Below are 14,954 nucleotides of genomic sequence, written 5' to 3'. Positions count from 1 at the left end.
TATGATGCATAATAATAATACTTAATTTAGAACCTAAGTTAGAAACACATTTGACGATAGAATTCTCCCCCTACCCTCCATCTAGGCAAGTCTATTGTCCAGCTACCTGCTAGAACAATGAGAACGTTTCCCTAGTCAGCGCCATTACTAGTGCAACGCCCCTTAAAGTGTTGCTCTGTGCTACCCAGTGTGGCGGGGTGGGGGTCCTCTCTCCCCCTTCCTCCTCCTCCCTTCCCCATGGGCTAGGTCGGTCTTCTGTGCGTGGCTCTGCGGCCCATCCCGTGCCCCCTGCCCTCGTGCCTTGAACCTCGCGAGCTTTCAGTGGATACAGCTGGAGAACTGCAAGGTAATTCCATTGTGCTATCTCAGTGGATACAGCTGGAGAACTGCAAGGTAATTCCATTGTGCTATCTAAGTGGATATAGCTGGAGAACTGCAAGGTAATCCCATTGTGCTATCTAAGTGGATAAAGCTGGAGAACTGCAAGGTAATCCCATTGTGCTATCTCAGTGGACACAGCTGGAGAACTGCAAGGTAATTCCATTGTGCTATCTCAGTGGATAAAGCTGGAGAACTGTAAGGTAATTCCATTGTGCTATCTAAATGGATAAAGCTGGAGAACTGCAAGGTAATTCCATTGTGCTATCTCAGTGGATACAGCTGGAGAACTGCAAGGCAATCCCATTGTGTGCCACTCGGGAGCCATGACCAATATATATTGTCCTGCTAATAACAGGGTTAATAATATATCTGTGAGAATATCCAACGGGCTTTTATATCATTCTACATGAATAATAATAATAATAATCGCTTTGTTTAAAAAATAACTATTTTGGAGATGATTTCGTTTTCCAATAACGAAAAATTTGTGAGAAAAAGGCCATTCTTGAACATGGGTGAGACATTGTTACTAATTTGTAAATAAAGCCAGTTTGTTATTTAGAATTATTAATTTCTGTTTTTAGAGGGAGAGAAACCAAACACCTACAGTCATCTCATGGGTCTCCCAGTCGAGGCCGGCGTTGAACCAGCATCTGTAGCAACACAGCTATGCTGTGTCTTAGACCGTGGCGCCACTCAGGCGCTGTACAACGTGACTGGTTGGGAATGGCCTACAGTACTACAGTAAGAGAAAAATAATCCTAACAAAATAAAATAATAAAAACCTTACTGTAACAACAGCTTTAGTAAGTAATACTGAAGTCGTACACAATTATCAGTTTCTATTTAGGTTTATGTCCATTCATTGTCAGTTAGAGAGACACAGTAGGACCAAAAAGCATAATCAGTGCTCTAACTCCCCCTTGTGCTGGTCTGGAGGAATGAAGTAGTGACGCAGGGTACCATACTAAACCACAAATTACCTCTACGTACAGCAGCATAATCGCAAAACTTTTAGTGGAGCAACCACTGTACAAAGTTACAAGTATAGGCTAGGGAATTAGATTTTAATTTTTGTATTAGATGCAATTTGAATGGAATTGATGGAGAGAGAGAGACTGCTCACACATGCTCTGCTTTAAAGCAACGATATTCGATTGATAGGCTGTTTTAAATCTCTGCAGCTGCAATTCAATTTGTTTATCTTTACAATAAAAAAATTGGGTGACCCCGAAAGCCCGTTGCAGATGTGTAAATTAGACGAGGATTCAGTTTTTATATTACTGTAGCATAGACCATGCTGCAGGAAATGTAGGCCTACCTGTCACAAGAAAAAAAGCTACAATGATGAGATGATGGGTCTACATGCATTGTGAACTGAGCTTCATACTGAGATGGGCTGTCTGTCCCACCCTGAGATGGGCTGTCTGTCCCACCCTGAGATGGGCTGTCTGTCCCCACCCTGAGATGGGCTGTCTGTCCCCACCCTGAGATGGGCTGTCTGTCCCCACCCTGAGATGGGCTGTCTGTCCCCACCCTGAGATGGGCTGTCTGTCCCACCCTGAGATGGGCTGTCTGTCCCACCCTGAGATGGGCTGTCTGTCCCCACCCTGAGATGGGCTGTCTGTCCCCACCCTGAGATGGGCTGTCTGTCCCACCCTGAGATGGGCTGTCTGTCCCACCCTGAGATGGGCTGTCTGTCCCCACCCTGAGATGGGCTGTCTGTCCCACCCTGAGATGGGCTGTCTGTCCCACCCTGAGGGATGATGATCGATCATGCAGAGAGCAGAAAGAAGGCCGTAGAGAAGTCAGATTTAGACATTGCATATAATTTCACGTCATGCTGTTGATATAATTTGCTATAATTTACCGGTTTCTCTCAGTTATTTATCCCGTGAAAAGCGAGTGGTTTTAGTCGGTAAATCTCTGTAACCAGGTTCCCACAGTCAACCGTACTGCACACGCTAACGCATAGGTGACTGAGTGTCTGGCCCACTACCTAATAGTTAAACCACAGGGTGCAAACAGACACCTCTCTCTCCCAGAAACACACCCACCCAGCCAGCTCTCTCCCACAGAAACACACCCAACCAGACACCTCTCTCCACCAGAAACACACCCACCCAGACACCTCTCTCTCCCAGAAACACACCCACCCAGCCAGCTCTCTCTCACAGAAACACACCCAACCAGACACCTCTCTCTCCCAGAAACACACCCAACCAGACACCTCTCTCTCTCCCAGAAACACACCCACCCAGACACCTCTCTCTCCCAGAAACACACCCACCCAGCCAGCTCTCTCTCTCACAGAAACACACCCAACCAGACACCTCTCTCTCCCAGAAACACACCCAACCAGACACCTCTCTCTCTCCCAGAAACACACCCAGCCAGACACCTCTCTCCCAGAAACACACCCACCCAGCCAGCTCTCTCTCACAGAAACACACCCAACCAGACACCTCTCTCTCCCAGAAACACACCCAACCAGACACCTCTCTCTCTCCCAGAAACACACCCACCCAGACACCTCTCTCTCCCAGAAACACACCCAGCCAGACACCTCTCTCTCCCAGAAACACACCCACCCAGCCAGCTCTCTCTCACAGAAACACACCCAACCAGACACCTCTCTCTCTCCCAGAAACACACCCAACCAGACACCTATCTCTCTCCCAGAAACACACCCACCCAGACACCTCTCTCTCTCCCAGAAACACACCCACACAGCCAGCTCTCTCTCCCAGAAACACACCCAGCCAGACACCTCTCTCTCCCAGAAACACACCCACCCAGACACCTCTCTCTCCCAGAAACACACCCAACCAGCCACCTCTCTCTCTCCCAGAAACACACCCACCCAGACACCTCTCTCTCCCAGAAACACACCCACCCAGACACCTCTCTCTCCCAGAAACACATCCAACCAGACACCTCTCTCTCTCCCAGAAACACACCCACCCAGACACCTCTCTCTCCCAGAAACACACCCACCCAGACACCTCTCTCTCCCAGAAACACACCCACCCAGCCAGCTCTCTCTCACAGAAACACACCCAACCAGACACCTCTCTCTCCCAGAAACACACCCAACCAGACACCTCTCTCTCTCCCAGAAACACACCCACCCAGACACCTCTCTCTCCCAGAAACACACCCACCCAGCCAGCTCTCTCTCTCACAGAAACACACCCAACCAGACACCTCTCTCTCCCAGAAACACACCCAACCAGACACCTCTCTCTCTCCCAGAAACACACCCAGCCAGACACCTCTCTCCCAGAAACACACCCACCCAGCCAGCTCTCTCTCACAGAAACACACCCAACCAGACACCTCTCTCTCCCAGAAACACACCCAACCAGACACCTCTCTCTCTCCCAGAAACACACCCACCCAGACACCTCTCTCTCCCAGAAACACACCCAGCCAGACACCTCTCTTTCCCAGAAACACACCCACCCAGCCAGCTCTCTCTCACAGAAACACACCCACCCAGACACCTCTCTCTCCCAGAAACACACCCAACCAGACACCTCTCTCTCTCCCAGAAACACACCCACCCAGACACCTCTCTCTCCCAGAAACACACCCACCCAGACACCTCTCTCTCCCAGAAACACATCCAACCAGACACCTCTCTCTCTCCCAGAAACACACCCACCCAGACACCTCTCTCTCCCAGAAACACACCCACCCAGCCAGCTCTCTCTCACAGAAACACACCCAACCAGACACCTCTCTCTCTCCCAGAAACACACCCAACCAGACACCTATCTCTCTCCCAGAAACACACCCACCCAGACACCTCTCTCTCTCCCAGAAACACACCCACACAGCCAGCTCTCTCTCCCAGAAACACACCCAGCCAGACACCTCTCTCTCCCAGAAACACACCCAGCCAGACTTGGGGTAGAGTATCAGGACGGGTCTCCTCGTCCATCATGTCTGACAGGGAGAGGGTTAGAAAGTTCCACCTCACAGCTCCTAACTACTGTCACTGCCCTTAGCACCTACACACATTACTATGCATAGATCTTAACATAGACACACGCACACAATTTCTCTATAAGGGAAACACACACACACACACACACCCCGTGTGAGCTGTTATCAGAGCTCTGCAGGTTCTCTCTCACTCTCTCTCTCCCCCATTGCTCTCTCTCTCTCTCTCTATTCAAATGGCTTTATTGGCATGGGAAACATATGTATTCATTGCCAAAGTAAGTGAAATAGATAATAAACAAAAGTCAAATAAAAAACCTACAGTAAACATTAACCTCACAAAAGTTCCAAAAGAATAAAGACATTTGAAATGTCATATTATTTCTATATACAGTGTTGTAATGATGTGCAAAATGTACAAACAGGAAATATTTACAATGGTGTTTGTTCTTCACTGGTTGCCCTTTTCTTGTGGCAACAGGTCACAAATCTTGCTGCTGTGATGGCACACTGGTATTTCACCCAGTAGATATGGGAGTTTATTCAAATTTCATTTGTTTTGGAATTCTTTGTATATTTGTGTAATCTGAGGGAAATATGTGTCTCTAGTATGGTCATACATTTGGCAGGAGGCTAGGAAGTGCAGCTTAGTTTCCACCTAATTTTGTGGGCAGTCAGCACAGAGCTAGTCTTCTCTTGAGAGCCAAGTCTGCCTTCTGAGTCTGTACATAGATTTCCTTAAGTTTGGGTCAGTCACAGTGGTCAGGTATTGAGAGTGGGATTGAGATTGTGGGCAGTCAGCACAGAGCTAGTCTTCTCTTGAGAGCCAAGTCTGCCTTCTGAGTCTGTACATAGATTTCGTTAAGTTTGGGTCAGTCACAGTGGTCAGGTATTCTGCCACTGTGTACCCTCTGTTTAGGGCCAAATATCATTCTAGCTTTCTCAGTTTTTTTGTAAATTCTTTCCAATGTGCCAAACTTATTATTATTTGACCCTGCTGGTCATCTATCTGGTCATGCTTTCCACCTGGCCACCCCTACCCCGGCCAACAGCTCTGCACCCCCCACAGCAACTCGCCCAAGCCTTCCCCATTTCTCCTTCTCCCAAATCCAGTCAGCTGATGTTCTGAAAGAGCTGCAAAATCTGGACCCCCACAAATCAGCCGGGCCAGACAATCTGGACCCTTTCTTTCTAAAATGATCTGCCGAAATTGTTGCAACTCCTATTACTAGCCTGGTCAACCTCTCGTGTCGTCTGAGATTCCCAAAGATTGGAAAGCAGCTGCTGTCATCCCCCTCTTCAAAGGGGGGGACACTCTTGACCTAAACTGCTACAGACCTATATCTATCCTACCCTGCCTTTCTAAGGTCTTCGAAAGCCAAGTTAACAAACAGATTACCGACCATTTCGAATCCCACCGCACCTTCTCCGCTATGCAATCTGGTTTCAGAGCTGGTCATGGGTGCACCTCAGCCACGCTCAAGGTCCTAAACGATATCTTAACCGCCATCAATAAGAAACAATAGTGTGCAGCTGTATTCATTGACCTGGCCAAGGCTTTCGACTCCGTCAATCACCACATCCTCATCAGCAGACTCAACAGCCTTGGTTTCTCAAATGATTGCCTCACCAACTACTTCTCTGATAGAGTTCAGTGTGTCAAATCGGAGGGCCTGTTGTCCGGACCTCTGGCAGTCTCTACGGGGGTGCCACAGGGTTCAATTCTTGGGCCGACTCTCTTCTCTGTATATATCAATGATGTCGCTCTTGCTGCTGGTGAGTCTCTGATCCACCTCTACGTAGACGACACCATTCTGTATACTTCTGGCCCTTCTTTGGACACTGTGTTAACAACCCTCCAGACGAGCTTCAATGCCATACAACTCTCCTTCCGTGGTCTCCAACTGCTCTTAAATACAAGTAAAACTAAATGCATGCTCTTCAAATGATCGCTGCCTGCACCTGCCCGCCCGTCCAGCATCACTACTCTGGACGGTTCTGACTTAGAATATGTGGACATCTACAAATACATAGGTGTCTTGTTAGACTGTAAACTCTCCTTCCAGACTCACATAAAACATCTCCAATCCAAAGTTAAATCTAGAATTGGCTTCCTATTTCGTCACAAAGCATCCTTCACTCATGCTGCCAAGCATACCCTCGTAAAACTGACCATCTTACCGATCCTCGACTTTGGCGATGTCATTTACAAAATAGCCTCCAACACCCAACTCAACAAATTGGATGCAGTCTATCACATTGCCATCCGTTTTGTGACCAAAGCCCCATATACTACCCACCACTGCGACCTGTACGCTCTCGTTGGCTGGCCCTCGCTTCATACTCGTCGCCAAACCCACTGGCTCCAGGTCATCTACAAGACCCTGCTAGATAAAGTCCCGCCTTATCTCAGCTCGCTGGTCACCATAGCTGCACCCACCTGTAGCACGCGCTCCAGCAGGTATATCTCACTTGTCACCCCCAAAGCCAATTCCCTCTTCGGCCGCCTCTCCTTCCAGTTCTCTGCTGCCAATGACTGGAACGAACTACAAAAATCTCTGAAACTGGAAACACTTATCTCCCTCACCAGCTTTAAGCACCAGCTGTCAGAGCAGCTCACAGATCACTGCACCTGTACATAGCCCATCTATAAATAGCCCAAACAACTACCTCTTCCCCTACTGTATTTATGTATTTTGCTCCTTTGCACCCCTGTATTTCTACTTTGCACACTCATCTACTGTCAAATCTACCATTCCAGTGTTTTAATTGCTATATTGTATTTACTTCACCACCATGGCCTATTTATTGCCTTTACCTCCCTTATCTCACCTCATTTGCTCACATTGTATATAGACTTATTTTTCTACTGTATTATTGACTGTATGTTTGTTTTACTCCATGTGTAACTCTGTGTTGTTATATGTGTCGAACTGCTTTGCTTTATCTTGGCCAGGTCACAGTTGTAAATGAGAACTTGTTCTCAACTTGCCTACCTGGTTAAATAAAGGTGAAATATTTTTACTTTTTAAAAAAAATCTATGAACATTTGAACATCTTGGCCATCTGTTATAATCTCCACCCGGCACAGCCAGAAGAGGACTGGCCACCCCTCATAGCCTGGTTCCTCTCTAGGTTTCTTCCTAGGTTCTGGCCTTTCTAGGGAGTTTTTCCTAGCCACCGTGCTTCTACACCTGCATTGCTTGCTGTTTGGGGTTTTAGGCTGGGTTTCTGTACAGCACTTTGATATATCAGCTGATGTAAGAAGGGCTTTATAAATGAATTTGATTTGTCAAGTAAATATATTTTAGTTTTCTCATGATTTGGTTGGGTCTAATTGTGTTGCTGTCCTGGGGCTCTGTGGGGTGTAGAGCCCCAGGACCAGCTTGCTTAGGGGGCTCTTTTCCAGGTTTATCTCTCTGTAGGTGATGGCTTTGTTATGGAAGGTTTGGGAATCACTTCCTTTTAGATGGTTGTAGAATTTAACATCTCTTTTCTGGATTTTGATAATTAGTGGGTATCGACCTAATTCTGCTCTGCGTGCATTATTTGGTGTTTTACGTTGCACACAGAGGATATTTTTGCAGAATTCTTCTCTCTCTGCTCACACACCTTTCTATGAGTTGTTCCAGTGCTGGCCTGGTTCGGCTCTTTGCAAAACGCCACACGGTTAGGAAAGTTCATCAGGCTCTCTGTGCCGCTTGGTGCCAAACTTCTCCATTAGAGAGAGAGAGAGTGTGTGTGTGTGTGTGTGTGTGTGTGTGAGGGATGCATTTCTGTTGGTTACATCAGCTGGTGTCTGCAACAACAACAACCTCCACCCCTGGGTCCAGCTGGAGGACGACAGGCTGCCAACACAATAGTCATACTGAGGACATTTAACAGGAAATTGCATGTGTAGCAGCACAAAGGGATCCTAAAGAGAGAGAGTGAATGATGACTGTAATATATTTTCTGTAGTGATAATGGTGAAGCAGCGATTTATGTAAATAGCCCAAAGCAGGGACACACTTTCACAGAACACTATAAAACACAGATTCTCTCTCTTCTTCCATCTCGCTCTCCATCCAGTGTTGATACCGGATGATGAGTCATCAGAGAAGAGGAGTGCAGGGAGGGAGGGAGGGAGGGAGGGAGGGAGGGAGGGAGGGCAGGAGGTGTGATTCTCACTGTTAGACTGAATCATATCTCTACTGTAGTCACTTTACTGTAGATCTGCCCTGGGACCTACAACACTATCTGCACCAAACAGTTACAATGTCACCTCATTGAACATTAAGGCTGTTTTACACCAAGTCCATTTTCTTTTATTCATTAATACAAGCACGTTTTTTTAATGACGCCATTCACATCAATTGCGAAATATCGTCATGCCGCAATCCGTCAATTATTTATTAGGAACAGGTTAGATTTTTGTCTTTTCGTCCATCTGTAGAACTGGAGATAGAAGCATTATATTTAAGCAATAAGGCCCGAGGGGGAGTGGTATATCAGGGCTGTGCCTGGACACTCCCCCTCGGGCCTTGCTTAAATATCTCCAGATGTGTCAAAGCCAGACAGACAGATGGAGGCGCAGAAATAACAAAGCCATAGAATCAAATGAAATATTGAACAAAATTACAATCCAAATAAGCAATGGAGAGAGGGAGAGAGAAATGGAGAGGGAGAGAGAGAAATGGAGAGGGAGAGAGAGAAATGGAAAGAGAGAAATGGAGAGAGGGAGAGAGAGCGATACAGAGAAAGAAATCAGAGCCAAAGCAGCAATAATTCTACTTTAGGGCTCAGAGGAAGAGGTGGTGAATCAGCCAATAACACACTGCTCCAGATTTAGCAGCAATAAGTGCCGTGTCATACAGCATGTCGGAGCAATTTCCCCTCTCAATCTGGGACAGCAATCATCTCTTTAATTGGCTGAGTAATTAGGCCTTTAATTGCCTCTCAAACAGCCCCTGCTGACAGGCAGAGAGCACAGTGACAGACCAAAATGGCTGCCATGCGGAACAGTGCTGGACACAATATGGCTGCCGTGTCAACCAACTCCACCAGCATGAGTGATGTGAATTTGACTGAGTATTTTATTTGTCAGTTTATAAAGCCTCTCCTTTCTTCCTCCAGACCTGTATGAGACCCCTGAGTTCTCTCTCCAGTAGCCTGGCCTGTCTGTCTGGCCTTGGCTGTGTGAGAGAGTGCATGAGTGTGGGAGAGTAGGGGTGATTGACTGTGTTGTTTGTGAGTCCGAGGCCCGTGTGACTGTGTAGATATCCAGGGTTAGAGGTACTGGGAAATAATGTGCTGATGAGGGACATTCCAAACATCAGACAGGTCTGAGGCAGAGAGAACTGAGAGAGGATGAGGGGTGTGTGGAAGCCAAATAAACTCTGGGAGGAGAGGGTGTGAGTGGTGGCTTTCCTGTGGAAAACAGAAGCCTGCCAGTGGGGTCAAAGGGCATGAGGGCAGGGGAGAGGAGTCTGTTGACAGGGGAGAGGCACGATCCTCTTTTTATGGGACACAGGTGCACCCTCTGTGTGTGAGAATGTGTACCTATGTGTGTGTACTGGTGTGTTAACCCCACTTGAGAGCTGATCATTTCTCTGTGTGTGTGTGTGTGTGTGTGTGTGTGTGTGTGTGTGTGTGTGTGTGTGTGTGTGTGTGTGTGTGTGTGCGGTAGCTGACCTGAGAACTGATGATTCTCTGCGAGGAGCGTTCAATGTTGGCAGGCAGGCCGAAAAACGCTGGCCGGTCATCTTCTGGAAGATTCTCTATCACACCACGATAGTCCTGAACACACAAACACACAAACACACACCCACACAGAGTTAAACGACTGACAGAGATGGTGTGTGTGTGCGTGTCTGTATAGTCTCACCAGTATGGAGCAGGAGTTGGGCAGGCTGATCTGAGAGGGGAAGGCGTGGCCTCTCTTGCTGCGTTGGCTGTGATTGGCTGAGGCAGACAGGAGGTGTGAGGAGAAGAACTGTTCCAGGTAGGAGCGGAGGATCCTCAGGTCACATGGGTTGTCTATCCTGCCGCCATAGATGGCATTCTCCAACAGACCATGTACAAACTCCCACTGGAAAACCTTACCACCTTCAAACAGACGGTCGATGATCTCAAAGCCAGCCCGCAGATCAGACAGAGAGAACTCATAGAATTTAGTCCATCCCTAGAACCACAGACAGAGAGAATAGAACATGAAAACTTAGTCCATCCCTAGAACCACAGACAGAAAGAACAGAACATGAAAACTTAGTCCATCCCTAGAACCACAGACAGAGAGAACAGAACATGAAAACTTAGTCCATCCCTAGAACCACAGACAGAGAGAACAGAACATGAAAACTTAGTCCATCCCTAGAACCACAAAGAACAGAACATTAGAACCACAGACAGAGAAAACAGAACATTAGAACTGGAAACGAGAGAGAACATAACAGAAACCAAATAGAGTGACTGTCAGGAATAAACCTCTGTATCCAAGCTAACTGTCACCTTGCTGAGACACTGCAGCGGCACTTCAGGCATCAACATGAAGTAGCATCTGAAAGGAACATGAAGTAGGATCTGAAAGGAACATGAGGTAGCATCTGAAAGGAACATGAAGTAGGATCTGAAAGGAACATGAGGTAGCATCTGAAAGGAACATGAGGTAGCATCTGAAAGGAACATGAAGTAGCATCTGAAAGGAACATGAAGTAGGATCTGAAAGGAACATGAAGTAGCATCTGAAAGGAACATGAAGTAGGATCTGAAAGGAACATGAAGTAGGATCTGAAAGGAACATGAAGTAGCATCTGAAAGGAACATGAAGTAGGATCTGAAAGGAACATGAAGTAGGATCTGAAAGGAGCATGAAGTAGGATCTGAAAGGAACATGAAGTAGCATCTGAAAGGAACATGAGGTAGCATCTGAAAGGAACATGAAGTAGGATCTGAAAGGAACATGAAGTAGGATCTGAAAGGAACATGAAGTAGGATCTGAAAGGAACATGAAGTAGAATGCACAGTCAGTGTGTACTGCAGAAGGTGAATGGCATTCAGACAGGAGGAGAGAGAGGACACTATTTAAACCCTCGCCTGGGGGGTCCTCAAAGCTCCATACTCCACCAGTCTGACAGAGCTAGTATCAGTATTCTGATCACTATTATACAGCCATATCATGCTAGTCTAGCAGCTGATAACATCAGTGTGTGATGTGGGATGCATGAACCCGTGGGACCAGAGACAGTGTGATGTGGGAGCCTGTGGGAGCCTGTGGGACCAGAGACAGTGTGATGTGGGAGCCTGTGGGACCAGAGACTGTGTGATGTGGGAGCCTGTGGGACCAGAGACTGTGTGATGTGGGAGCCTGTGGGAGCCTGTGGGACCAGAAACAGTGTGATGTGGGAGCCTGTGGGACCAGAGACAGTGTGATGTGGGAGCCTGTGGGAGCCTGTGGGACCAGAGACAGTGTGATGTGGGAGCCTGTGGGACCAGAAACAGTGTGATGTGGGAGCCTGTGGGACCAGAAACAGTGTGATGTGGGAGCCTGTGGGACCAGAGACAGTGTGATGTGGGAGCTTGTGGGACCAGAGACAGTGTGATGTGGGAGCCTATGGGAGCCTGTGGGACCAGAGACAGTGTGATGTGGGAGCCTGTAGGACCAGAGACAGTGTGATGTGGGAGCCTGTGGGACCAGAGACAGTGTGATGTGGGAGCCTGTGGGAGCCTGTGGGACCAGAGACAGTGTGATGTGGGAGCCTATGGGTCCAGAAAGTGTGATGTGGGAGCCTGTGGGACCAGAGACAGTGTGATGTGGGAGCCTGTAGGACCAGAGACAGTGTGATGTGGGAGCCTATGGGAGCCTGTGGGACCAGAGACAGTGTGATGTGGGAGCCTGTGGGACCAGAGACAGTGTGATGTGGGAGCCTGTGGGACCAGAGACAGTGTGATGTGGGAGCCTGTGGGAGCCTGTGGGACCAGAGACAGTGTGATGTGGGAGCCTGTGGGAGCCTGTGGGACAAGAGACAGTGTGATGTGGGAGCCTGTGGGACCAGAGACAGTGTGATGTGGGAGCCTGTGGGACCAGAGACTGTGTGATGTGGGAGCCTGTGGGAGCCTGTGGGACCAGAGACAGTGTGATGTGGGAACCTGTGGGAGCCTGTGGGACCAGAGACAGTGTGATGTGGAACCTGTGGGAGCAGAGACAGTGTGATGTCAGGAGCCTGTAAGGTTCAATGTGTAGTCAGACTCTGATACAGTTAAGATGTGTGGCAAGATGCAGTATCTTTACCACTCAGCCAAAATAACCCTGACTCACCTCCAACACGCAGATCCCTACAGGGAATGTTAATGTGTTGATATTCATATCAGGATCATTGCCTTCATTGTTATTCAGAGTGATGTGTCGCTGTTTGTTAACCTACTGAGGGGTTATTGATGGATGGAAAATCCTATATCAAATCAACCACATGCTGGGACAATACAGGCAAACACACGCACCTACTTTAGCACAAAATGCAGGGACAGAAAGTGGTGCTGATTAAATACATCTGTGAAACCACACGTCTGACTGATGCTCGTCTGTGACGAGACTGATGAGCATTAACATGGTGCAAGCCCCGTCTGTGACGAGACTGATGAGCATTAACATGGTGCAAGCCCCGTCTGTGACGAGACTGATGAGCATTAACATGGTGCAAGCCCCGTCTGTGACGAGACTGATGAGCATTAACATGGTGCAAGCCCCGTCTGTGACGAGACTGATGAGCATTAACATGGTGCAAGCCCCGTCTGTGACGAGACTGATGAGCATTAACATGGTGCAAGCCCCGTCTGTGACGAGACTGATGAGCATTAACATGGTGCAAGCCCCGTCTGTGACGAGACTGATGAGCATTAACATGGTGCAAGCCCCGTCTGTGACGAGACTGATGAGCATTAACATGGTGCAAGCCCCGTCTGTGATGAGACTGATGAGCATTAACATGGTGCAAGCCCCGTCTGTGATGAGACTGATGAGCATTAACATGGTGCAAGCCCCGTCTGTGCGGATGGAAATTAATGTGTGTGTGTGTGTGTGTTCCTGTGTGTCACCAGTGTTAGTTGATGTGGTTGTCTTGCCTCAGTGATCTCCACTCTGCAGTTACAAACACTGTCCTCTGATTGAGATGGCAAGGGGTTAGGCTCACACTACAGTCCAGTGTGTGTGTGTGTGTGTGTGTGTGTGTGTGTGTGTGTGTGTGTGTGTGTGTGTGTGTGTGTGTGTGTGTGTGTGTATACCATGCTTGATTGAGCTCTCATCCTCGTGTACTGTACTCTCTATCTCTCAGTAACAGTAATGATGCCCTTCTGCTGCTGTATCTACACCACCCCTCTCCAACTGCACACACACACCACTCCACACACACGTTCCATGCTTCTGCACAAGCACATGACTGATGAGAGCGAGGTCAAAATAACAAGGAACCAAACACAGTGCTATTCAACACAGAGGTTAGTAGACAATAAACACGCTTCTTTTCTTATCCCAACCGTCCTCCCTCCCTCCGTCTCCCTCCCTGTCTCCGTCCGTCTCTCTCCCTCCGTCTCCCTCCCTCCCTCCGTCCGTCCGTCTCCCTCCCTCCCTCCCTTCCTTCGCCTCCCTCCGTCCGCCTCCCCCCCTCTCTCCGTCCGCCTCCCCCCGTCTCTCTCCCTCCGTCCGGCTCCCTCCCTCCCTCCCTCCGTCCGTCTCCCTCCCTCCCTCCCTCCCTCCCTCTGTCCGTCTCCCTCCCTCTGTCCGTCTCCCTCCCTCCGTCCGTCTCCCTCCCTCCGTCCGTCTCCCTCCCTCCGTCTGCCTCCCTCCGTCCGTCTGCCTCCCTCCGTCTGCCTCCCTCCCTCCGTCTCCCTCCCTCCGTCCGTCTCCCTCCCTCCGTCCGTCTCCCTCCCTCCGTACGGCTCCCTCCCTCCCTCCGTCCGTCTCCCTCCCTCCGTCCGTCTCCCTCCGTCCGTCTCCCTCCCTCCCTCCGTCCGTCTCTCCCCCTCTGTCCGTCTCTCTCCCTCTGTCTCTGCATGAGTGGTTCTGTTCTCCGGAGGGATGGAGAGGGGGAGGGTGTGAGGCTCCTGGCTCAGACACATCCAGCAGTACTGGGGATGAGTCTGTGGACGAGTCTGGGGGTGAGGCTGGGGATGAGGCTGTGGACGAGTCTTGGGGTGAGGCTGTGGCGTGTGTGAGATGATCAGTAATTAGAATCTGATCATGTTCCAGTATGATAGACTAATTAACCTCTCCAATATTACACACACACACACACACACACACACACACACACACACACACACACACACACACACACACACAGAGAGAGACAGAGAGGGGAAAGCGAGAGACAGAGAGAGACAGAAAGAGAAGGGAGGGAGAAAGAGCAGTGGAATGAAGAGTGATGTGAGAAGAAGAGGTAGCAGAGATAGGGAGGGGGAGAGATAGGGAGGGGAGAGATAGGGAGGGGGAGAGATAGGGAGGGGGAGAGATAGGGAGGGGGAGAGATAGGGAGGGGGAGAGATAGGGAGGGGAGAGATAGGGAGGGGGAGAGATAGGGAGGGGGAGAGATAGGGAGGGGGAGGATAGGGAGGGGGAGAGATAGGGAGGGGGGAGAGATAGGGAGGGGGAG

General features: G+C 49.1%; 1 protein-coding gene across 1 annotated transcript in view; it reads right to left on the bottom strand.

Annotated features, from left to right (window-relative positions):
* The window catches only part of LOC115206855 (cytoplasmic dynein 2 heavy chain 1), a 91,016-nt gene that overhangs the window by 38,378 nt on the left and 37,684 nt on the right, over nt 1-14,954 (bottom strand). Inside the window, exons 8-12 of the mRNA XM_029774032.1 lie at nt 12,392-12,497; nt 12,212-12,318; nt 11,537-12,128; nt 10,196-10,492; nt 10,003-10,107 (exon numbers count right to left, since the gene is read on the bottom strand). Coding sequence (XP_029629892.1) covers nt 10,003-10,107; nt 10,196-10,492; nt 11,537-12,128; nt 12,212-12,318; nt 12,392-12,497 — 1,207 coding nt within the window. The remainder of the gene's footprint in view (nt 1-10,002; nt 10,108-10,195; nt 10,493-11,536; nt 12,129-12,211; nt 12,319-12,391; nt 12,498-14,954) is intronic.

This window comes from Salmo trutta, chromosome 13, assembly GCF_901001165.1.
Source record: "Salmo trutta chromosome 13, fSalTru1.1, whole genome shotgun sequence".
Lineage (NCBI taxonomy): Eukaryota > Metazoa > Chordata > Actinopteri > Salmoniformes > Salmonidae > Salmo > Salmo trutta.
Note: the sequence above shows the minus strand (reverse complement) of the source record. Positions and strands in the feature narration are given on the sequence as shown.